General features: G+C 46.7%; 1 protein-coding gene across 1 annotated transcript in view; it reads left to right on the top strand.

The window, feature by feature from the left end:
• Positions 1-22,558, top strand: part of LOC135898814 (uncharacterized) — a 104,607-nt gene extending 82,049 nt beyond the window's left edge. Inside the window, exons 12-20 of the mRNA XM_065427982.1 lie at positions 10,130-10,314; positions 11,554-11,787; positions 13,086-13,269; positions 14,588-14,721; positions 16,430-16,579; positions 17,291-17,423; positions 19,551-19,706; positions 20,435-20,520; positions 22,146-22,558. Of these exons, the coding sequence (XP_065284054.1) occupies positions 10,130-10,314; positions 11,554-11,787; positions 13,086-13,269; positions 14,588-14,721; positions 16,430-16,579; positions 17,291-17,423; positions 19,551-19,706; positions 20,435-20,520; positions 22,146-22,421 (1,538 nt within the window). The 3' untranslated portion in view covers positions 22,422-22,558. The remainder of the gene's footprint in view (positions 1-10,129; positions 10,315-11,553; positions 11,788-13,085; positions 13,270-14,587; positions 14,722-16,429; positions 16,580-17,290; positions 17,424-19,550; positions 19,707-20,434; positions 20,521-22,145) is intronic.
• Positions 22,559-25,419: the final 2,861 nt, after the last annotated feature.

Genomic DNA, 25,419 nt, shown 5'->3' on the forward strand with positions numbered 1-25,419 from the left:
TTGCAAGACAACGTCTAACACAATGCATGGCGGTTGGTACAAAATCTAGTACGATATATAGACATAAAATGTATGCTATCATTAAGCATCACGAGCTTATTGCGAAGTGGAACTGCTTGGTCCATACAAAATGTCAGAGCTGAAACGGGACAAAACTTCTTGGCCCGGTTTAAAATTCTTTCAGCAGCCTCCGTTCCTGGCCAGACCAAACTTCACGTGTAGGAGCGCTACCAATGTCTCGTTCGACATTATATTTCGAAGGTGGGTTTTAATGAACGAGACCTGGCTGAACACTCGTTAGACGGCGGCATTTGATACGGGTAGTGATAGCCATGACAGGAGAGGGTTTAGATTTGTGTAGGGAACAGGCTGTGGTGGCTGTGGGGCAACGGAAGACGAAATGTTCTACGCGGGCGTTGGAGCAGGGGCTATTTCGGCAGGAAGGGTGTGAGCGAATTGCCACGTAGGCGCTATGCGGCGGGCAAAAAATTCGGCAAATTCAGGGTAGGTTCAGCTCGGTGTTCTCCCTCCGTTCTGGTGCCGAGGTACCCTGCGGCGCACCGTCAATGGCAGCTAAAAGCATCGCATGCTTAAAACGTAGGACGCCAAAAGCTCACATGTGGAGACAGAGACAGTCTGTGTTCGCGGGCGTGCAGGCGCGGGTATCATTAGTTCGCGGATGGAGACGTGTTTAATGAGGCCAACTTTCTTAATTCAATTTATCAAAACGATGCGACACTTGACCTTTTAACATGTTCTCTCACATAGAACTTGCACATTTTGATCTTATAGCCGACGCGCCCCATTCATTTAACCTGCTGTCGTCTGCATTTTGATTCCAACGTGCTTTTATTTCTGCTGAACTACATTTACTTTTTTTTTTACAAATGAATATTGCCAAGCATGGAATTACTAGATATGCGCTTTTCTTTCTGCTGCAAGCACACACTCCCCGGAGCTTTCTGGACACTATTCTACTTACTTTTATCCTGTCAAGAAGATCCTTGAGTTGCCCAAACGCGGTGTCGTGTGCTCAAGAAGCACGTGGACTGGCCCATCTTAGGACGTTGTCCTCACAAAGGCACAGCAAGACTCGTTATGATGACCGGCATGCCCCCGTGACGTTTACTCCCGGCGACTGTTTTTCGTTGTGGACAGCTGTTCGCAAAACGTGACTGTACCGCAAGTTTCTCGCCACTTACATTGGACCAGTCGTCATACTCACTCGCTTTAGTGATGTGAAATATGTCGTCACCATAATGACGGCAAGTAATCGCCGTTCACGTGCGACGCAAGTTTCTCACGTGTCCAGGCTCAAGCACAGCGCTATCACATGTCCCTTTAGCTCGCTCAGCGAGCTTCTTCTGCCCCCGGAGAAAATGTCGTAGCACGGTGTGACTGATCCAGAGAAAGGAGAAAAAGTGTCGGGCGCGTGAGCTCGGCTGTACTACGCGCCGGGTGGCCCTTCCCTGCTGCTTCCTTCTGAACATCGTTTCATTCTGTAACTAGACATCTTTCCATAGCAATACATATGTGCAACACGGCATGATGTAGAGATTGCATTAATGAAACCCTCACACACTCAGCAAGGCCTCTTCAAGTAGGCACTAAGAAGCCTTTTCTTTAAAGAAAGTTTTGGGGGAGTTGCTTCTGCAGGTTCTCTAATGCTCGGTCGTATGTCTTTTCGGACGAGATTTTTTCTTGCTACTACCCTTTCCGTGCTTCCCAAAGGGTACTTATTTCAGAAGGATGTTCTCGTCTCGCACAAGTGGGCGTAAATGTTCCAATACTCTGGCTGTCGACCCCAGGATTCCGGCACTTGTACCCCGTGTTGCACACTGCTGGCTGCTCACCACACGGCGGCACGCAACTGAATGACTGAGGTGAATAAAAATTGGTCCCCACACGTAGGAGGCCAGAGTTCGACTGCAGTTACGATTTTCACCTAACACACCCTTTCTAGTTTTATGCTGTTTTACCTTATCTCCATCCATAATTGCCATGCCGTTCAGTAGATGCATTCCATCGTGGAATTTTTATTTGCATGTGTCTCGTCTCTACATGCCCCATCGATGACATTTTTGCAATGAGCCTGAAATTATTTATCCATTCTTCTTATACTGCCGTGCGTTTTAGATCGAATTATGATCTAAGTTGTACCTTCTGACTTCATAATGATTATAAATGCTGCTAGTTCTCCCTGTCTTCCATTATGTTATTTGTATCGCCTCCTTCCTTGTCAAAACGTATGCGGGCACGTTCCTTTGTATGGGATCATCACCATCATCACCATCATTATGTGCGTTTTCTGTGATGAGCCAGGTGCGAAACGTTGCGCATACGGTTCCCAATTCATTTAGGGCCCCGATCTTAGGCGCCCGTTCGAGCGGTGACCGTGGGCGCTGTCCATCGTAAGCGAGCGAACGAGGTCAGCGAAAGATGAAAGCGAAGCACAGCGGGAGATGGAGTGGCGAGAGTGAAGCGGGCGCAAGGAGGAAAGCGTAGGAGGAGGGTGCAACGGAAGCATGAGCCGGAAAGCTGGGGAGGAGGGCAAGGAGAAAGCGTGACAAGAAAGGCCTAGTGTCTGTGGCGATGACTCCTACCACATGGCACCAGAGTAGCGCGCCGTCATCTGTTCACCGATAACTTTATCTTTCTTCGGTCACTGTTTTTCACCAGCTAACAAATGTTAAACGTTGTCCCTTGACGCACGACGCGCCTGCATGTATCGGAAGTTTCTGAAATGCTATCGATAGTTCTACCCGTTGGCTGCTGTCACTAAACCTTTTTGCAATCTGATTGTATGTGCGACGCGAATTGTGTAGTACTTTCTGAATGCCATGCGGGCACCAGCGATTACATTAGAATCTCGGACGAGTCACGTAAAAAAGCCGGCCCGCTTGACCCGTAGATCAGATTTTCGACGTTCGCCGACTCTGCTACATGTCTGTTTCAAACTTTTTACCTCAATATATCGCGAAATGAAAACACGCATAGAGCTGCGCTGAAATTTCGCAATAGGGAGCATTGTAACCGTCGGTGAACCTTTTTTTTTAACCGTCTTTATCGCAATTCGACTAGCGCATGCCCTCAACGTTAACTTTCCGAAAATATGCTGCAATTCGGCTCGCGTACGTTATAGCAACCGCGAAAAAGATGAGGCCGCTTTTATGCAAACTATATATCAGTGTGGGCTCAATTGGACTGCCATGTGCAAGGCTGAACATCAGGTATCCTATTCCTGCAAAATAAAATACACAGGGTGCCTTAGTTTTATGTCCTTTTAAGCCGTGCAAGCTTCTTACTTTCCCATTCCGTAGCAGGGATTAAAACCTAATTACGGGAGGATATTGGGATCGCACCGGTAGGATTACTGCCTGCTCAGCAAACTCAAAATCCAAGAACGAGAAGCGTATCTAGCGCGCCACAAGGATTGGTGAATCAATAAAAAGTCGTCGCCAAACCGAAGGGACAAACTTCTAAACCTCTCCGCTACACGGTCATTCTCGTTCCCAATAAAAATAGGTCAAATGTACTGGCGTCGTTCAGCCCTACTTTGATTACCTTGCACTTCGTCCTGAATGTGTATGAATTTGGTGCGCGCCTGTTAGACAAAAAATCAAAAGAGGAACCAATAGTGCCCTTCTGATATGCTATTTTCTTTTGCTTCGTTGCATTGAGCACTATAAAGAGACACTATTCTCGAAAAGAGCATATTAATTAGAGATGGAGTGGAATTTTCAATAAATAATTCAGAGTAAAAAAATTTTTTTGAAGTACACGCGGATTATTTCACTTGATGTGTTTTGATTCCTCTGATAGGGATTGGCCACACAGTGAGAAATTAAACGGGATTGCGAAATTAAGGACTACCCGAGTTTCCATTCCAATAATTCTTCCTGTATCGTCCATGTAGCGTGCGCGCTGGTATGAACACCGTACTTCACGAGTTCACATTTTAGGAAAGCTGTCGACGTGCCATAATGTGCGATGAAGAAGTTTGAAAATGCGGCTGTCGACGGGCTCGCGCCGGCCTCACGCGGAGGAGGACGAAGAACGTGCGAACGGCCCTGTGAGAACGCATCTTAATGCCCCGCGCCGCTGCTCTGCCTTTCACCGACTAAGGCCGAGCTTCTTCGCCTTTGGGTACTGCACTTGGCATCGCAAATCCAGTGCCATTTGACGCCGAGGCACGGCAACGCATAGTAAGTGCTGTTCACTTTTTTCTCCATCATGGCGCATGCTAGCGACTGCGGCTATTGCAGTAGTAGGAGATAGTAGCTCTGCATATAACGCAGCACGTCACGCTTGCCTTCCGCGAAAAGCGCTTTCATTCGACCAGCCAGTATTGCTAATAATATGTGGACTATACCGCAATTGAACGGAGTTTGTGTCGGGACGCTGCAGGGCGCCAGACGCTTTGTGCAATACTGGGCCCAGCTGACCTGATAATACCGAAACGCAAGCGCGTCCGCTGGCTACTATCGGTGCTAATCTTTGTATGCAGCAGCAGCAGCATCAGCCGCAGCGACATCAGTGAAATTATGAGAGTACTAAATGTGAAAGTCAAGCCTCCACGCGCGAATCGGTCGAGAGCCCGGGAGCTGTGCACTCATAAGTACACGTTGCACTCGTCTTCCGTATAGACTGCTGGTGCCGCTGGTTCGAGACGACTTTCCTTGACAATGCTTTTCCAAATGGGCTGGTCACCGCTAAACTTGTGGTTTTTGTCAAGCAGTAGCTTTCAATGCCCCCTTTTTATCTCGGATACCACTCTGGGACAGCTAAGCTAAGTGGTGCCTTATCGCGTCTCGTGGCCTATATCTTATATCGCTCGCCAAGTGGTTGCCTTCGTTGCCAGCGCAGCTATAGCGACGGCCCGCCAAGACGGCACCGCTTGCTGCGAAGGAAATCGTCTCGAACCAGTTCTTTCCACTATAGACGGCCTCAAACGCACACTGCGACAGAGCCTCCGCTTTCTTGACAAGTGTACTGGACGCTGTATACACATTGTACAACACGAGGACACATGGCTCAAGGGTATTGCATACTTGCGCTCCTAAGCCCATAATGCGGGAAGATTTTGTTTCTGAAAAATGTTTATCATTGAACAACAACCTTCGTCATTATTATGAACGATATCACAATTGGCTGGCACCTGTATTTACACATCTCTCTTGTGTCGAGAAACTCTTGATACGGGCCCTGAATGGTCTGGCGCCTGCTGTAGCTTCCACTCCAGTGCCACGCGATTGCGAAACAGTACTGTGGCCGCGTCGCAAAGATTCGAGAGCGCATATCAGACCTCTAAATAGGTCATAACATGCACTCCAAACCAAGCATGCCCGCGTGCAAATGTGCGGAGTTCGAGGCTCGTCAATGGCGTCTGCTATATGGTGCACGTGTTGAGCGCAACCAATTACAAGAGGCAAAAATATATTTAAAAAAAGTGTTTGGAGAACCGAACAAGAAAGATGTAGCTAGAAACTCCAAGATGACCAGCCTTTTTACAGTGCGTCTGTGAGGATTACGTTTTGCCAAAACAACCGATATTATGTTACTTTACAACCATCGAATTACAACCTTCTTGCGTGTACACACGTAAGCATTTGGTACGTTCGCCGAAATTCATAGGGCGTCTCTTTTACCCTTTTAAATCGGCAGTAATCACGCATTCATTTCGTTTCAGCACAGCTGTACTCGGTTGAAGAGCGCAACTTTGAACGCTTATCAACATGCAAGCCATTCCAAATATGGCGGGTGAGTGAGCGTTGCTTTGTTTGTTTAATGTGGCCATCTGCTTCAAGAAAGCCATTATTAAAAAGAAGGAACGGACCCGTTCTTCAGAAGCCTCTAAAATAAATGACGCCTCGCGAACCCCTGTTTGCCATCTCGTGTGTTTCAACCCTATATGAGTATTTGCTACTGTGCATGTTCTCCGCGATCCAACAGAAGCCTGTCATCGAAAAGAAATGTTGTAAGCTTGCGTAGCGATATTCAAGTGTGTGAAAAAGAGCCCTAGACCAAAATAATGTAACAATGGGTGCTATAGCGTAAGGCTATTCCAAACTTTTCTATTCCAAGGTCGCTATAACGTAAAGCTATTCCGAACTTTTCTATTACAATTCTGCAATCAGCCCTCCGCGATTGGTCAAAAAGTTTTGGACCACCCCCATTTCGCCTGTCTATCAAGCGACGTCACGAAAACCGCGATAGCTCCCCATCTGATATGACGTGTACACACTTATTATGCATGATTGGGCACGTTAAAGAATCCCAGGTGGTCCAAATTTCTGTAGTCCCCCACTACGGCCTGCCTCATAATCAGATCGTGGTTTTGGCACGTAAGACCCCATAATTTAATTGTTATGCACGATTGGATCGAACAAAAGAAGATTAGTTATTTCTGATTCGACGCCTTTCGCCATTAGCCATGCTATTGGTCAAAAGTTCTGGGCTGTACCTACTTCACCTGCCTTTCACGTGACGTCACAAAACCGCGAAAACTCGCCGCGTCAATGGGACGTACGTGTACGCGTTAAAGATGCATTAATATGCCGAACAAAACTGAATTTTTTTCTGAATAGTCGCAGGCTGCCCCGTTCTGAAAGGAATAAAGGATGGCGGCTGCTGCTCGCTCAGGCACTGGCTACTCACACCTGCCGGATAACATGGGTTTATTTGCGTACAACAAAACTTTTTGCGTGGCCGGGTAACGTTTTCGAGCACTTTAGGCACGTTTAGGACCTCGCTCTGCCAACTCTTTTTTGCTGAGGATCCGTTTTAGCGGCATTCTTAGCCTTCAGTTGCATGCCGCCGCGATTGTCGACGAGCCACCGCAAGCAAAGTAACAGAAAGCGGACCAATCGCAGAGGCCGGCAGCACCCTCTTCATCCTGTTATCGATATTCAGTGCAGTGGCTTGGCTCTATCGAATCCCTCTCCACTTGAGCGTGCGCCCCTCCTCTTGTCAGCCAATTAGGTAAGACAAGGTGCTCAGTGTAGGCAATGTTACTCGTTTTTAAAGCAAAGAAAAGCGACCTCCTATAAATATGGACAGCGTTTGATTGGGCTGTTCAGGCAACCCTGTGGTTCACCAACCGATGCTTGTATCGGCGGTTACTTAAATTCGACGTCAGGAGATTGGAATAAAATAGTATGGAATAGTCTTACGTTATAAGGCCCAATTTCTCTCAATTGGTTCTATTCCTTTGTTGTCATCATTGTGGAACATTTAGTGTGCTGAGAGCTCTTCACAATGAAGTCAAACCAAGTAGCCCGCCTTTCAGTATTGATGCAGTCCTCGTTTTGTCGTCCACTGCTCACGATGGGCCACGACTGGTTACAACGAAGTACAGCAGACTAATCGCGCCAACGAAAACGATTGAAACACAAAATATTACACTATCGCGGCCCTACATGATCAAAGACAAAACGCTGCCTTATTGTGACGTGTACCTAGCGCTGGTGTAGCCCTGTGGCGTGAAACTGGTATATAAGCCGTACTTTCCAGTGCGCACAACCGCTTTTTCTTGGGTGAATTGGTACTTGCTGAACGACATGATACTGTATAGCGCAAGAATACCGAAAAGAAACATTAACATCGATAGACAGAGAAAGAAAGACAGCGCTACACTCACAATTGTTTATTAGGCGCAAAGCTTGCTACACGTACAGGCTGTGTCGCCCAACTACCCCGCACTAAGCGTTAAAGATATCCAAATGCAACGTAGGTGAACAAAACCAAGGAAATGTTGTTTGGCGTCACTTGGAAATGCTCACATTATTTTTCTCATTCCGCCTAATTACATAACTAGTCTTAATTAATTATTTATGAATTCAAATATTATAATTACATGAAAAGTGTCATTGAGGAAATTGTCGAGCAACATGAAAAACTACTGATACAGCTTTCTGTTGCTCAATACTTGCTACATGAAAGTTTTTCCGAGCGTGAAAGAAGCCCGCGAATATACGCAAGGTACCTCTAGCCGCCAGTCGCGCGGCAATTTTGCGTCTATTCGCGGGCTTCTTTCACGCTCGGAAAAAACATTTATCTACCAGGCGTTTAGCAATAATGTTGTATCAGGAGTTTTTCATGTTATTCTACAATTTTCATTGCGAACACTGTTCATCTAATTATAATGTTTGAGAAGCTGAATAATAAAGACTAGTTATGTTATGAGGCGGTATGCAAAAATAATCTGAGTATCTGCAAGCCACGGCGAATGATATTACCTTGGTTCCCTCAAACTACGTGGCATTTGTATATTTTGAAATCTTGGTGCATAATAGTTGGGACACCCGTATGTCGCGCACACACTCTCGGCACCAGGGGGCGGTAACGAACAAACGACAAGTCATCTTGTTAGCATCAAGCCTATCAATTTCATTTCCGCTTCATGTAACGAAACACGTTTGAATAACGCAAGCTTGACCTCTAATATGAATATGATAAGCCTCTAGGAGTTCCCTCCCGGTTTTATCTCTACTTCTACCCACGATCCTCACCTCAGAAAAACGTGGCTCACAGCAGTATGATCTGCAATGCGCAGAAAGGTGCGCGCTGATATCCTTAATAAAATTGTTGGCGTGTTCCCTCATTCGGTCGTTCACATAACGGCCAGCCTGCCTGACGTAGGTGTTTCCGCAACTTTGCAGTACCTACCAGACCACTGCAGTGGAACACTGCAAGTAGCGTTTTGCGATGTTTGCATTTTTGCACAGCACATCCCTTGAGTCGGGCGCGTAGGCGAGACAGCTTCATGTCGTTCACCACAGCTATACCCTATACCTGTCGCCACTTTCTTGAGGTCCTACGCTAGCACGGACTTCCAACTAAGATTTTTATAACTAAGGCACAAATATAACACAGTCGCATATGCGTTCTTCGAATGATCGGCCGCGTCGTTACTTGGTCACAAAAAGAAAAGCGAGTTTTCATTAGCGCGCTGTTGTTTACTATGAATTATCAACTATCCCAGTCACACAATCCTCTTCTCGCCACCTTATGTAACCTCTTAGGAACAAGAGAGCGAGAGAGAGAGAGAGAGCGAAAAAAAAAAGCACGCGTTGATACTCGCAACGTACCCCGATGCACAAGCACCGGGAATCTAATGGCCACGTCGGATGTCGAGCTGGTCCCCGGCATCGAGGGACGCCATGCGAGGACTCTCATGCGAAGACTCCCACACTCAAAGGGATGAGCCCCAATTAGGACACTCAAGCCGGACAGAGCAGCTGAGAGATTGACGTGGAACGCAATACCCTCGCTCCGCAATCACGGCAACTTGATACGGCTCTTCGCCGTGGGTGACACTCCTATCTTGCGCCTTGCGACGTGTGCCAGCTTTACCTGTCTCTTAACACCGCGCTAGGGAAAGATGTATCAGCACGAAACAACAATTAAGAAGCAAAAGCATGTGGTGTTCTAGTGATAGATGAGAGATTTCAGACGAAATTACAGCTTCCGGTGACCGTCATTTAAAGCACCGAGAGAAAGGAAAATAAATCGGTGGTAATCGCAAGCTCGGTAAATTAATTAAATTTTATCGACTAAAGTTTAATTAACTACGGTGCACTGTTGCTGCAAAACCGGAATTGAAGCCAGTCGCGTTCAAGGAACGCCTACTTATGAGGAATCCCGAAATTGACATTAACTCGATATACAAGTCCCCAAACTGAGCTACTAAGTGAATTTATGTTGCAAGTAGTTTCTACAGACAGTGCTTTAAAAATACGTCTCCAGAAACCGCCAATGCATTTCGCCACAGATTTAGCAATGCTTATCGCGAAATCAGAAGTAGGGGCCTCGGGATTCCTGCTAATTGGAATTGCGCCTTGAGCGTACATACCAATTTTAATGTCGCAATTTCATGTTATGTTTTAAGTATATTTTTATAAAAATTAATCACTCAGTATTGCTTCATTACGAAGCTGTCTGGCGATTCTCCCTTTTTTCTCCCTTACTCGCGCTGCTATGAATTTCGGCAAGGAAAGTACGTTTTCTTTTTTTTTTAAATGGCTTATTTTCAAATAATGGAGGCACTCATCGTTAAAATACAAAGGCGAACGAGAGTCGAGTTTCGGGCCCACAAAAAGTGATCACATAATGCCGTTCTTCGCTGCAGACATCGTGGCGGCCCGCTACGTGTTCGCGGTGGCGGGCTTCTTCGGTCTGATGCACCTGTACGTGCAGCGGCTCAACCTGAGCGTCGCCATCGTGGCCATGGTGCGCATGACGGGCGACAGGAACCGCACCGCGGACACCGGCTGCAACTTCGACAACGTGGGAAACGCCTCGACCAGGGAACTGGTGCGCTCTCGCTGCGATGAGCAGCCGTTCACGTAACCAAGCTGCGGCACGAGTAAATCTGTCCGAACGTATTCGGCCTTTTTGCTGCTGTGTCGCAGTGGCTGTCCATCTACCCCTTTTAATGCGAAGCATTCTTCTCCAACTCACACAACACATTTTGGCTGGCGAGCCTATCTCGTCGTTTCCGGTTTACGATCCCGGTGAAAGTGAACATTATGTGTGACAGCGGTTCCTGGGTATGTGCACTGGACCTGTGCACTGGACATGTGCACTGGGTATGTGCATGGGTATGTGCATGGGTATGTGCCCTTGGCGCCACTAGCTGGGTTTTAGTTTGCTTTCAGTCTTTTATGCTGTCATTACAAATATTCCGTCTAATTTATTATATATCTAAAGACTGCAGCCTATACAATCTCTACATAATTTTTCGCTGCGCAACAGTTACATTATTTATACAACCATCCTCTACAAACCGCGAATGGTTCGCATTACGTAGATGTCAACTAAAGTTGCGTCTGACAATTTATCCATGCCTAAGTATTTCAAAATGTCAGTATTTGGGCGTTAGAGCAGACGTTTTGCCGAAGCTGCTAAGCGTCGAAATACGAACGTCGAAACTTTGTCCATCCTCCCTCAGGTATGGCTAATGCCTCCTGAACGGTGAACTCTGCACGTCTGATCTTAACGCTCTGCTTCTGCAGGGTGCGTTGAGGAACTACGACTTGCGTTTAAAGCTTCAGGAAAGCAGAAGCAAAGACAGGGCATGGAATACGTACGCAGAACGCAGAGGCACTTTTCGGTACCGTTATACCAACTGCTCACCATCTGGCGTTACTGCCACTTACCACGGTGACCTAATAGCTACGGCGTCCCGCAGCTGAGCACGCAGGGTCGTGCTTTCGATTCCCGACAGCAGCGGCACATTCTGATAGGGAAGGGGGCATGTTGCAAAAATGCTTCTGGACCGACATTTCTGAGCGCAATGAAGAAACCCACGAGGTTGAAGTCAATCCCGATCCCCTGTGTCGCTTTCGGACTTTGAGCGTCACCGAACCGCCAAGAACTTTGCGACCATTGCAACTTCTTTCCAGTTTCGTTCAGAGACGTTAGTGGCAGTATTGTTATTAGATCCGGCAAGCGTAAATGGCAGACAGAAGTGTCGTCGTCGTGCGTCATTCGTTCGAGCTCTACACGGGGAAGCAAGTTCAATTATACCGGCATGATTTGGTGCATGCGCAGACGGGCGACTTCGACTGGGACGAGCATACCAAGAGCTCGGTGCTGTCGTCGTTCTTCTACGGCTACATCCTGCTGCAGTTCCCGGGCGGGCGGCTGGCCGACCGGTACGGTGGCAAGCACCTGATGGGCTCCGGCATCCTGGTCTCGTCGCTGCTCACGCTGCTCACGCCGGCCGCCGCTAGACTGCACTACACGGCGCTCATGCTCGTCCGATTCCTCATGGGCGTCGCCGGGGTACGCTGGTCGCCCTGCAGTTCTCAGCGACAAAACTGTGCTTGGCCTTTTCGCTGATCCGTGAATGCATGCGATTTAAGGTCCCAGGCGGAGAAAGGAGGAAAGGAAGGGAGAAGGCAGGGATGCTAATTTAAGGTCTGTTTAAGGACCCAAAGTAACACTGAGGTTATGAGACGCCGTACTATAGCGAACGCCGGATTAACTTTGATCTCCCTTTAACATGCAACTGAATGTTAAGTGCACCGACGTTTCTGCATTTCACTCCCATCGAAATGCGCCCGCTGTGACCGGGGATCGAACCCGCTACCATGGGCTGACCTCTTCACTAAGAAGCGCAAGCAATTTACCATTCATCGCTGCAGCGCCTTGTAATTTTTTGTCAAATCTGCTTTGTCACATAGAATTAGCACTGCGTTATCGCGTTATATACTGTCAATTTAAGCTTAAGTGGACATATTTTTTTTTTACATTTGAAACGAGAGTGGGTAAACAAGAGATAGGTCAGCCCGAAGCTAACGTTTTGGCAACTTCCCGCACTTTGGTGAGAGGGACATAAAAGTCCATAAAAGTCCATAAAAGGCCAAAGCAACCGTTGCACTGACGTAGTCTGCTTGCGGAAACTTTGGCTCCAGGCTGACGCTTTCCTTGTTTGCTCCCCCATTGTCAATCGATTCTAGTTTCAATCTTCGTGCGACTCATTTGAGTTGTTTGGATTACGTTTGTGCAAAACAAGAAATAATAGAAATACCCAATAAAAGAAAAAAGAAATAAAATGAACGACATCCGCTAGTACAACTCACCGAAACTAGTTTTGTGAAGTGGCAGTAAAGCAAAATTATGCGTAATATGCGAAGCGCCCTTGAAGCATGCAGAAGCATTCGTAACACACAAAAAACAAGTGGGAGGAAGCCATCGGGAGATTTTTGTCAATCAAGCGACAGCTTCCCGGTAGATCTAGTAAGATTTGCCTTTGGCAAATCTTATTAGTTAGCTTTGTTAGGTAATTCTGCTAGGGACCCGGGTCCTGAAACGTTGCACTGCCTCCTGGATCGAGCCATCTTAACGACCACATTAAACGCTTTGCCAGGACACACGTCGGGCACTGCTATCAGGAGTGGCCCACCAAGTCACAAATTTGATTATACCGTCTCCTGGATCGGCCCAGTTTACTCGGCCAGATGGCCATCCAATGCAGATTTGAGTGAAGATTCAATGAAAGCTTCGCATTAAAAAATAAGAAGAAATGAAAAAAAAATGGTTCTCTCACTTGCGTAGCTTAACTCTCGCTGTCTGCGCAGAGCTGCTGCTTTCCAGCCATGCAGGCGATGCTGGCCCAGTGGGTGCCCAAGGCGGAGCGCACCATCATCTCCAACATCGTGTTCACCGGCTCCTTCACTGGCACCGTGGTTGCCATGACTTCGACCGGCGTCATGAGCGACTCTGAGGTCTTAGGTGGCTGGCCGTCCGCCTTCTACCTCTTCGGTGAGCACGGCGCACGGTGTTTGTGAACGTCGTCCCCAGAACGAGGGAGTGATGCGCTTCTGAATCTGTTAGCAGCTGTTCGGAAGCCGATATTGATAAGCATGCCCCTACAGCTCCTGGTGTGTCAAACACTTTGGCACCAAAGTCCCAACGTTATGAATAACAAAGCCCTATAAACTCCGTGAAAACGGGTGGCGTGCATTGCGCGTTTAGCTTACGGCCATTCATCGATGCAGGAATAAGTTTATCCAAGATCGGCACAATTACGCTCCTTCTCTTGGAACAACTTTTCGGCTATGTTTGACTCTTCGATAGCCTTACTTCAGCACACTCCCCTTGGCTTGCCCTCTGGAAATTGTCACTACATGCTTCCGAAGGACACTCACAGCTGTATGAATTACGGATTACGCAGTTGTCATTGAGTACAATTAGATATTAATTCTTGACAAGCAGGAAACAACCAAACTGAAGCGTTGGTGATGCGCCTCATTCTTTTCTTTTTAACCCTCTTGCCTAACATACGGTTTTGCTTCCTGGAACGTCAATATCAGCTCTGATCACGTTTAACAAAACTTACTGCTTGGAAACTTGTCTAACGAACTTGTTTATCGTTTGGGTACCTGTGACGCGCACTTCACATTGGCAGGACGCATAAAATGAATGACAAATTTAGGTTGTTTATTTACTTTCTATATCCTGGTGCGCTTGAAGAGCCTGACAATGGACTTGTTTTTAAAACATTTTGATTGCACCGTTGCACATTCAGGCACCAAACAGACATGTCGACAACGGGCAATAGTTGTTTTGCGCGCGCAACGAAATGCAGTGAGTCTTCATTCTCGACCACTGTGAGCTCCGTCTCACTACTCGATTTCTCTTCATGAAATAGCCTTCCTCGGATGGCAGACTCATCAAAGATACGGCGTTCCGCATCACGTATATCCCAGCAGTAGCTGAAGATACCTTCATTTGTCATGTGCTTCGCTCTGTTGTCTGCTTCTCTCTTTTCTTCTAATAGTGTTGCTCCTCATTATTTGTGGCACGAGGTAGCTCGCTTCTAATTCCTATTATATCATAGCATGCTTTCTACCTGCTGCTATACATTGCTCTTCAGATTCCATCAGTGCTATAAACAATTACTTGCGGGGTGAGGTCGTTTATATCGTTCATTTTACGATCAACGAGCACACTGTAAACCAAGTAGCCAGTACATCAACAAGACAGCCAATAAAATGATCGCAAAATTTGTACATCAATAGCCAATAAACTAATGCAACGTGAAACGCATAAGCCCTCTAATTCGACTTAAACGCTCCAGGTTTTACCGGTTGCGCCTGGTGCCTCATGTGGTTCCTCATGATCCACAACAGACCTGTGGAGCATCCAAGGATCAGCCATGGCGAACTGATGTTCATCACCGGCGGCAGCGTCATCATGCAGGGATCAGCAGTCGTAAGCATGCGGAGTGGTCAGTGTATGCAGCGTTGAACGTGCAACGTTGAACATGCAGCGTTGAACGTGCAAAGTTATGTGGGACAACTCGCACATCATTGTCGCACTGGTGTTCCTTTATTTTACAAAGCAACGCGACTCGGTAACAAAGTATTCACCTACCAAATTTTAGGATTTCTGAACACGGAGGAATTTTCAAAATTTTGTTTCATCGTGTAAAAGGTTAGTTTTACTGTAATAGATTTGTGGCGCCATAAACCCCGAAAGCGATACACTCGATACGCGCTGTTGTATAAATAAACACCTACGACAATAACAAATATCAATAACGCACAAACGAAATGCACATTTCAGGCATCAAGAGCGGTGCTCGCACGCTCTTTCACTTACACTATAGTAACACTCGTAAGATGAGGAGGCCATCAAATGAGCGAAGACGACCAGTCAGTTGCAAACAGCTTTTAGGAAATGACAGATCTGAGAACTCGGCCTCTGAAGTTCTTGTTATTTCGGAACTTGGCACCTATTTATACTTTTCGTGTGCACTCTTTGCTGTACATAATATTATCTTACCCCAATATCGGAACATCAGGCAACTGTGTCTCACTTTACTCGTTCCACTCTTAAAGCAGCAACACAAATGTTTTTCATGTTGAGAAGAAAAAAAGTAGCTGTGGTCACCGCCAAGCTTCAGCCGCTGTGTAAGTAGCAGTGCGCACCTTTTACTGCACAGCCGACATGAGGGGCACGACGATGCCTGAACTAGAAGTACAATTAAACATAAGCGATCTACAGACACCCATATTTCGGCATAGATATCCTAATTTGGACGCAACTGGAATCGGTGATCTCATACCCTAGAGCAAGCACTAGACTCAAAGTAGGTAAAACTTGTCATGTGCTCAAGTAATCTTTCTCGCCAGCCAAGAACCAACTACCCAACGGGCTAACGAACAAAAACAAGCAAGGTCGAAGCATGACAACTTTTAGAGAACGCTGAGCAGGAATTATTCAGGTGATATCATTTCGCCCTCGCAACATTAGGCAGCTGCATCCAACGTTACAGGAACACTTTTCCTAACAGACAACTCATTTTGCGGCTTTTTCAAATAGCAGCTAGTACATTATGGCGCTTAACAACAAGCAGCGCAGCCAATGAAAAATTATTCATAAATATGAAAATAATTTTGAATGAGGCCCGTGGGCCAGTAAGCAAAGTAGTTTGTACGCCAGAGTGGTGCGCGAGAACCGGCGGCAGTCAATTCTGATGAATGACACCAGCGAAGGCTACCTGACAATCGCGAGTAGTTTTTATAAACTGAAAAGCTTCGTAAACTTTGCCTCCGGTCGCGTTATGTTGCATGGCACGGAGGATATTTCAGCATGCACAGCCGATTACGACTAACATGTGCACTCAAGCATCCAGGCACCATGACAGGTTTGGCTTTCCGGCTCTGTTTCAGGTTTCAGTTCATGATTACGTTGCTCTTAGTTTTACACTGGCAAAAAATAACAAAAAAGGAGCAAGGACGAGGACGGACGAATTGTGAAACCCGCGTAAAACTCAACGCAACGTAATCGTGAACGTGCACCAACTAGCCCCTTTCGTTCATTGCTTTACTCAGTTATCAGGTATCAGTTATCTCAATCACGATGCCCTGAAAATATGGATGTGTGCCGAGTTTCGCATTGTAACTGGCGCGAGCAGATGATGCCGATTCCCTGGAAGGCTATGCTGACGTCTCCAGCTGTCTGGTCCCTGGCAGCCACACAGTGGGCGCACACCTACGGCTCCTACACGCTCATGACCGAGCTTCCCAACTACCTCAAGAATATTCTCGGCTTTGGACTTACGCAGGTGCGTGCGCGTCCACTCCGAACAAGTGGCACCTCGCAGTAGTTGTGTGCTTGTGAAACTGAACCTACAGTTCAACAAGGAGTGTGTACAATATTTAAGACACTCCGCAAAATTTTATTGCAGGCTAGATAAAGCTAAACAGGCTGTGAAAGACTCGCGAGTAGTTCCTGCCTTATATAGTGATGCCGGTGAGGATCACCTGTTAACTTCCGCAATAATTCATTTCGCAGCAGCATTTCTGGAACTTATAGGGAAGTGTACTGGTTATGTCGTACGTGGCGTAGGATCTCTGCTGATTGCACATAACCAAAATATAAACATGAGCACCGAGAAGTTGGAGATTATAAGTAAGGTGGCGAAGGTAATAGGAGAGAACTTAACCACTGTTTCGTTCAATAACGTTCCAGACAGCTGTGCAAAATACTCGCAGGTCTCCGTGTTACAGCTTGAGCGACTGTCATGCGATAGCATTATCAGGATCGACCTACACACGCCTTTCATTAAATTGTCTGCGGGATCGGCCCGGGTTACAGACTACATTGAAACCCTTGCAACCACACACGTGGTGCTCTGTCATCAAGACCGGCCGCGTTCGGGCTTTTCTTTTTTCGATACCTCTGGGATCGGTTCGCTTTATTTCATGTCGACCCTCTAGAACAAATGCTGGTTAGTGTTCTGAGTAATGCTACATATTAGAACTGTTGTTTACAGAACGGAATTCTGAACGGGGCTCCGTACCTCGCGTTGTCCGTGCTCTCACTGATCATCGGATGGACCTCGGACGTCGTCCGACGGCGAAATGTTGCTACGGTCACTACCATCCGGAAAATATGCGATTCCGTTTGTAAGTGCCCTTTCACGACTTTAAACAAGACAGAGGTTAACGTGTAGGTCGATGGAGGCTTCAAGTAATCAATCAATAGTGATCGAACAATTATAGTGATGCCGCTGGAGCCGATGTTTCTACACTTTCGTCGAGGCAGCGTTGGCTTTCGAGACAGAAAGTTGTAAGCACTTGCTCGCTTGTCGAAACGCTGGTCCAATTTAAGAAGAAGCAGCTGGTGCTTGGTTTTAGACTCAGCCGGATTTCACCGCTTCACCTGCGTCATATCGAAAGGTCCGCGTCCGTCTTTGAAAACTCCAAAGACGACTGCATCGTAAAAGACCCATCAGAACGACTTTTTGCCGTGTTTTGATTATGTATGGTACAGCGATTCATGCGACATGTGCAGATGGGTTTTTCTGAAATGCGATCCGCGCTTAAGCGTTATGTGCATGGGTGCAGAAGCAAACCTTGGTAACAGACTTACGTCTACTTCAAAAGTCGCTTGTGCCCCATCAGGACGCCACCTCTCCTAATTTCCGCGTTGCTGTGCTATGCTCTGCTGCAAAACATAATCATTCTCCCTTTACCAAACAAACCAGAACTTGTTAAGACCTGTCGCCGGCAAGGAGCCAGCCCGTGTCAAGGAAGTAAACACACCGAACACGCCAAGGGAGCTCTTGCATGGGGTATTAGGTTGTTGCTTTCTTGATCGCAATCGTTTACTTATGGTTAAGGTAAGGGCAAAAGCGAGAAGCGTCATTAAAGGAACGCTGCGCAGGCAACTTTGCAGACGATCAAACAGCCAGCACGACGGCAGCTTCAAAAACAATTTTATTTATCAAACGTTTTCTATCTTGCGTAAGTCCTGATCCTGTCCACTCCAAAACCTGCATAAGATAATGGAATGGCAAATTATTCCTAACATGTTAGCAATAATCAGTAACAATGAGAGGGCTAAGTGCAGCTCTTTTGTGACATGCACGATGCAGAAAGAATGGCTGTTGGTTTCTTCGAAATGGAGCAAAAAATAGTTCAAAGGCAAATGATTCTTGTGAAGCTCCGTTCGGAAGTACTAAGTTAACAAGCCGAACTCATGATCTTATTTCTTGCAATGAAAAGTTCATACTGCAATTTCCTAATAACATTCTACTATCGATTACTGGATCCTAATGTGTGTCTCAAAAAGAGTGACTTCAGAGTTTATGTATTTATTAACTCTTCAGTTTGCAATAAATTGACGCACGATTTCATAAATTATTTTACCTTCTCTAAGTAACCATTCTCGAGTTTAACCAAACATTCATGATCGTGCTTTTCCATTCATAAAAATGTTACGAACGGTAAACAGTGATGTGCTTTTTGTGGGAGTGCACAGTTATCACGCGATGTGTTCTTCCAAAGGTCACGAGATTCGTCAAACATCTCGGCTGTTACCGAGTTGCTTCCCAATATTATCTAAAATCAAGAATGGGGCTGACAGATGAAGTAGCACACTGTGGTATTAAGGTTATAGACAGAAATAAGATCTCTGTTTATAACATTGATATATATTTCAGAAGGCCTCAGAAGGGCTGGCGAACGTTTCGATAGGAGGACATATCTTCGTCAAAGGTGGCCTCGCCAACCTCGGCATGTTAGTTTAAACGGGGTAGTAGAGTGATGTCACATGCGGTCGCTGTCGGTGGCGGCTGGTTGTAAAGGGAGAAACTGCAACGAAAATGAGCGCTGTTGCCTGACGTCTCTAAGCGTGATTTCTAAGACGAGGGCACAAGAGCGGGAGAGTCGGAAGGCGGGGAAAAGAAAAAAAATGACAAAGAAAGAAAAGACCAAGAGGGGAAAAAATATAAAAGAACATAGCATTCGACATAACCCAGAACCCTCCATGATCGCTCAGTTGTCGTGGCATTCTGCTTCTCAACACGTGGTCGCAGTTCGATTCCCTGTCGCGGCGGCCGCCATTTTGATACAGACCGAAATGCAAAAAATGATAGTGTACATTAGATTTGTGTGCACGTTGAAGAATCGCTGGTGGTCGAAATTATACCGGAGTCTCTGTCTCTCATAACCCATTGTGCAGTTATGGGACTTTTAAACCCCGTAGTTTGATAAACTACAGCTTTACTTTTCACACCCTACCGCGAGCAGCGGCGTTCGGACCGGCGCTGTGCCTGATAGCGGTGACCATGGCGCCCTGCGAGCGGATGCTGGCCGTCCTGTGGTTCTGGATGGCCATATCCCTCATCTCGTTCGCAAACTCTGGCTTCAACTGCACCCACATCGACATGGCACCTGCGTTTGCAGGTACGCGCTACAGGTTTCCGTACCACTTGCAATCGATGTCCAATGCCCTACATGGCCAATTCAAAGCAGCCACACCTGTACTCCTACGACAAACAATAATGTTCTTAATTAACGTATGGCAGCCATACATGAGTAACATTTTCACTTCGGCGTTGCCAATATCTAGGCAGTTCGCTGCTGAGGCAGGGTTCCGCATCTGTGTAACTCAGCTACTGATGTACATTAGTATGTAATACAATACTGACATATCACTGCTGATATACGTTAGTGATATAGCCAGACAATTTTGTATTTCTTTTAGGCGAAGATTTACAATAAACGCCAAGCGACTGGTACTCTTTAGTCAAATAAAGCGCCCAACTCGAAGTGTGCTCACTGAGCCGACTGACCAGAGTGCAAGAATGAATGTAGCTGGTCCCAGAAGATTTGTTGGTGTTAGCCATCATACGTAGAAGGAACGCTGAGACTTAAGAAGCCCGAAAGTCAACAGATGTACCCAGAACAAAGAACATTTTCAATTGCAAGAATAACAAGAGATAACTCATAGATATTCGGCTGTAAGTTTCTTCCCATGCAAATAAAACGATCTTAACTGTAGTTCGTTATTACTGGTTATCGGATGCAGAACTGCTGGAAAAGTTTCACCCATGTTATCGCATCTGAACTGATATGTGTAGGAGGCTTATAGGCACGAATTAAAGTCCCCTTTCGCTTCTTCCTGCCTGTAGGTACTCTATTTGGGATTACAAACTGCATAGGAAACACGACAGGAATAATAGCCCCTCAAGTCGTGGGTTTCCTGACCGAAACTCATGTAAGTATGCATAATTTCTCTTTTTATTCTCTATAGTTTTCGCTCCATCGTGTTAGTTGAGCACCATCAAGGATAACACTAGAGGAAATAAACGGTCCAAAAAGCTTCGTGTCGCCAGCACGCAGATGTCCTTTTAGGACACAACATTTACTATTGCTGCTCCTGCAGGCGAAAACTCCCCTGAACGGATATGTTGACGTACGCCGAAGAAAAAATCTTAATCTGTAATTGGTAAAGATTAATGCTGAAAGGTAGAGGTAGAAAGTTAGTTGAGTGTATGCCGCACTCAAGATCAAAATTTGGGACGTAAAATATCGCCCGTCACGTGCCGGTATTCGAATGCGGCCTTTCTCAGGATCTTGATGTGTATGACGTGTGACGCAATGACATGCGCAAGGAAGGCGATGACAGCAGTGCGAACGCGAAATCGCGCTGTGATTCGCACAACAATACATTTAGCAAACCATTCATCTGAGACCAAGAATTACAGAAAAAATTGCTTCGGTATATAGTAAGGTTTCTTTTCTTTTTTTAATCTCTACTCTATGCCTTTCATACCAACCATCACTCACGATCGGCCAATCCTGCAGTGTGCTGAATTGGCTGACGCATTCAAAGCGCATCTCTGACCATTGACGAAGCGCTAAAAGAAAGAAATCAAACGGAATCGTTAGGTTATTCCGGTTTTGTCACCGGGTGGTCGTCAGTGAACTGTGAAATTAATAGCCTCTAGTGGCTTTGCTGTCACTGCTCCATTAACTTCCTTACAAAAGTTTGACACCTTTCCACCGTTTTTCTCATGATGTGGGGCAGCTTGAATTTCAAAGCGCTTCATATAGTTGTAATCTAAAAAATAATAATTATAAATGATTGCAATATATCGGTATTATTGTCAGTAGCGATTACATTTCTATCAGAAAACGAAGAGAGTTTACGAGAGATAGATTAGAGCCCTATAATATCCCGAGGATTCACATTATGTGCGAAGTTTCTAGTGTAGTGATAAATTCCTCAGCCAGAAAGCGTAACTGCACAGCCGCAGATGGGCTTGCGCCAAGCATGAGTCTAACCCAGTCGCTCTGTATGATATTCATTCTTCTCATCATGGTTGCCGCTTCGACAACTCGTGAGGGTTTTAGAACTGCATATACCTCTCTGTAAAGCTTTTGAAACTCCGAATTTTGTTGATGACGGCGGCAGTGACTTCTTCATTGGGTGCGCAGCCCGTTCAGTCGTGATAGAAAACAATGTCATGCGAGATTGGATGGTAGAACGTGAAGAAGGCGCATTTCCTTTTTTTATAATCTTATTGCGCAGTGGGCCCGATCAATAACCATAACAAGCAGCACAAGTGTACGCCATAAAAATAGCACGAAGTCGCATATATACGCAGCATCAGCTAGGGCCGTCATAAGCGTTCATTCTATCATCACTCCAGAGTGTGAATTGCCATTTGCCGCCAATCTTCCCCACATGAGTACATCATGTGCACCTTATAGGATTGAATTCGAGGAATCACTCAACTGGCGCACAAGCAAAATCAACAAAACCACCTTCCGCTTCTTCGAAGTTTTTAGATCAAAAGGTGCTCCAAAGGCATCGCCAAAAACCTCGCGTTTCCGCAGAACAACGTGGACAGCTGGAAGACGGTGTTCTACATCACGGCCGCCGTCTACACCGTGGGCGGCCTGCTGTTCCTGCTTTTCGGGTCGGCCGAGCCACAGGAGTGGGCCATGGACGTGCCCACCACCAGCGTGGACCTCTACCGGGAGCAGCAGAACCACTCCCTGCAGTGGTGCAACTGGTCCACGCTCTCCGTCGCCCGCAGCAGCCCGCTGGCCGTGATGGCGTACAACTCGCGCACCAACCAGGTCTCGTCCACCGTCAAGACCAGCCAATGACGACCGAGCGCCACCGCTTCGCGCATGCCGTGCCCTCGCGTTTCGTCTTTGCATGCGTCGGTGGCAAAAGGGCGTTGAAAGGCTCGACTGACTGGACTTCTAGGGCCCTGATTCCGATATTATTCTCTGGACCATTTTTTTTTTATTTCTCCCACTGTTACTTTCTGCGAGTGACTGTTACTTGCTGCGTAGCTGAGGTCGCAGTACCTTAAGGTGATCGATTTTCGGAAAAATACCCTGCCTTATACTCTAGTTTCTCACTTCGCATGTGACACTGATTGCTTTGTATTCATTTGCAGCGATCGAAAGCACTATTGAAAACGCGGATGCTATTCCCTGACAGATAAAACTTTTTCTGTGGGTATTGGAAATTCTTCTCAACAGCCACGGATAAGAAAAGTGTAGTGCAGTAAGAGCATGTATCTAGCAGATTTCCCAATGCCAGGGTTAGTATACCCCGTTTAGTACTGCCGCCTCCATTAAAGTGCCTAGATTTAAAAATTTTTTTTTGTTCTGACAAGCAAATTCTGTCCTGGATAAGCGCATTGTGGTAGCGCCAGAATTCAAAAAACATCGGGCGTTTCACTCTGTGAGGGTGCTTGATCAGCGAAGCTGTTTAGCACATGACACGGAGATGGCACATAATTTTGAACAAAGGTATGAACTTGTTGTCTTGATGGGTGGTCATCGAGACGAAAGGTACGCACACTCATTTATTGACCTGATTGGTGGTCATTATTTCACTCGCAACTGTAATCACATTCATTGACAATGTTAAATCGATGCACGTGCGTCGCTGGGTAGTCGGTTGGGCCGTATCGACGTGGCACCGGAAGAGAGATGCCTGCAACGCGGAACGCGTAAACCACTCCCTTTTTAGTACCGACACACCCACATTGAAATCAACGACCATAGGGGTAGTGTCATCGCAGCTAATTCACGCGAAGTGAGTAGCCATGAAACCTTACGGGACTACGAGTCACTGAAATTTTTTGCTGTCCAGAGGGCCCGTGAACGAGCGCAGAGGCATGGTATCTCTGTTCTGACATGGGACTAGCCAACGGCTGGGTAGGGACTCCCTAGCAGGCCCCCTGCCTAGCTCCTCAGGGCCCCAATAAACTCGTTTACTACTACTACTACTACTAACGGGAGCATGAATGCATATGGGGGTATGGGCCACTGATGATGATACTTTTTGTTCAGAGTACAAAAATGCACGGAACCCTATTCATACACAGCTTCGCTGGAAAACTCTCGCCTATGGAGCTTTGGTCACTCATTATGGAACCCCATGTGGTCTGAATTAATCATTCTCCAGCGCCACATCGATATACCCCATTTGTTGCTTTCGGGTGTCAAACCTCATGAACCAGTCGATGACACATGCAGCATTAATGGTGAAAACTGTAGGGACAACAATGGATAAAATGAGGATTATCGCATACGAATGGCATTGCATGCCCTATGTATTCGTTACAAAATACAAATATATGTAGTATGCAGAGGAAACATCTGGGAACTGGCACTGCGACGTAGTGTATGTCATGACTAGTATGGCACGCTATAACTGAAAACAGCAGTTACAAAGCCCCGTTCCATCGCACAGTGTTTTTCTGTGGGATATGCCTCGTCAATACAACACGGAGATGTGATGCATCGATGGAATACCTGATATAATCTCCCTACTATTGTCGCGCCACGGCCTTAATGACACAGTCGTCGTATAATGTGCTATCTAAAGACGGCGTCGAGTTACAAAGTAACCACCATAATCGTCGGCAACTGTACCGTATCGGCTGCAACTTTAAGTCCTCTCTCACACTTTACGAGATGTTGCTGCGTCGAGTCAGCGCAATTTATTTTACAGTGATAGCCGTTAAGTGCTCTCCGCCGCACTCTAAATGTTGATGTTGGTCTCTCACGTGGATAATATAAATTGAAATAAGAAAAAGAACTAAATCCAGCCAGATTTTCTCAGGATACTAAGCTGGGACTCTGAATTGCTAGACGATCGAGCGCTCTAATGCAACAACGACACCTGCTCATTCAAACGTGCATAAGGAATGTACATGTGTTGAGTGGCTACAGATATACATAGCGCTCTGACGCTTCGCCCTGCAGACGGTAAAGGGCTACAGATGTGGAGAATGGTACCGTGCTGCCACAGCACAACTCGTCATGGATTTCAGTGGTTATAAAGCATGCCTCAGTGTGTCCAAATGATTCAACACAATAGTCATTGTTGCATGAGGTGTATTTAAAGTGCGTGCAACTATCGTTGTCAGTGTACTGCGGATTGTGCATGATTGCATTGGACAAACTTTAATAAAAGCTCTGCAGGACGCACGTCCGCGTGGAGCGGGCGTCTCCCACGCAAGGACCGACCGGGAGTACCTGGCCGCCGCTGTGCAAGCCTGCTGGGCAGCCCATTACTGGTCTTGTAGGAGCAGGCTTCGTAGGGTCTTCTGCCACTTCTCGGATTAAAAGACATGACTGCTCATGCCTTTTTTTTTCTTAGAACAACTAATTTGTGACCATATATAGAGTATTAAAAATCTAGCGCCACGTTCTTATTCCACTCCATATATACCGCCTTACGAGGCACACCGAGGTGAACGACCGCTCAAGGCTTCAAAAGGAGACTAGGCTACGGCAGTGAAACATTCGATGACGTAAAGCTAGACGCTCGCCTTCGCTCACGCTTTTGCGGTGGTCGTCGGGGCTCTCGGTCAGCGAGCCGTCTGGGAAGCCCACCTGGCCCCACCCAGTGATGTGAACCCTGCGGCACCGACGCAGTCTAAGCGCCGGTGGCGAGCGCTGGTGTATAGCCGCGGCGTCATCGACCGCCCAGGAGAGCTAGCCAGTGTCCGCAGGACGTGATCAGCGTTCGGTCTGGCGAGCTGCGCCCCCCCCCTCCCTCTCCCTTCCTTTTTCCCTCCACGCAGTACCACCACCTCGGCGGCGGTGCTTGGCCGCTTCCTACTTCCGGACAGATTTC

This window comes from Dermacentor albipictus, chromosome 3, assembly GCF_038994185.2.
Source record: "Dermacentor albipictus isolate Rhodes 1998 colony chromosome 3, USDA_Dalb.pri_finalv2, whole genome shotgun sequence".
Classification (NCBI taxonomy): Eukaryota; Metazoa; Arthropoda; class Arachnida; order Ixodida; family Ixodidae; genus Dermacentor; species Dermacentor albipictus.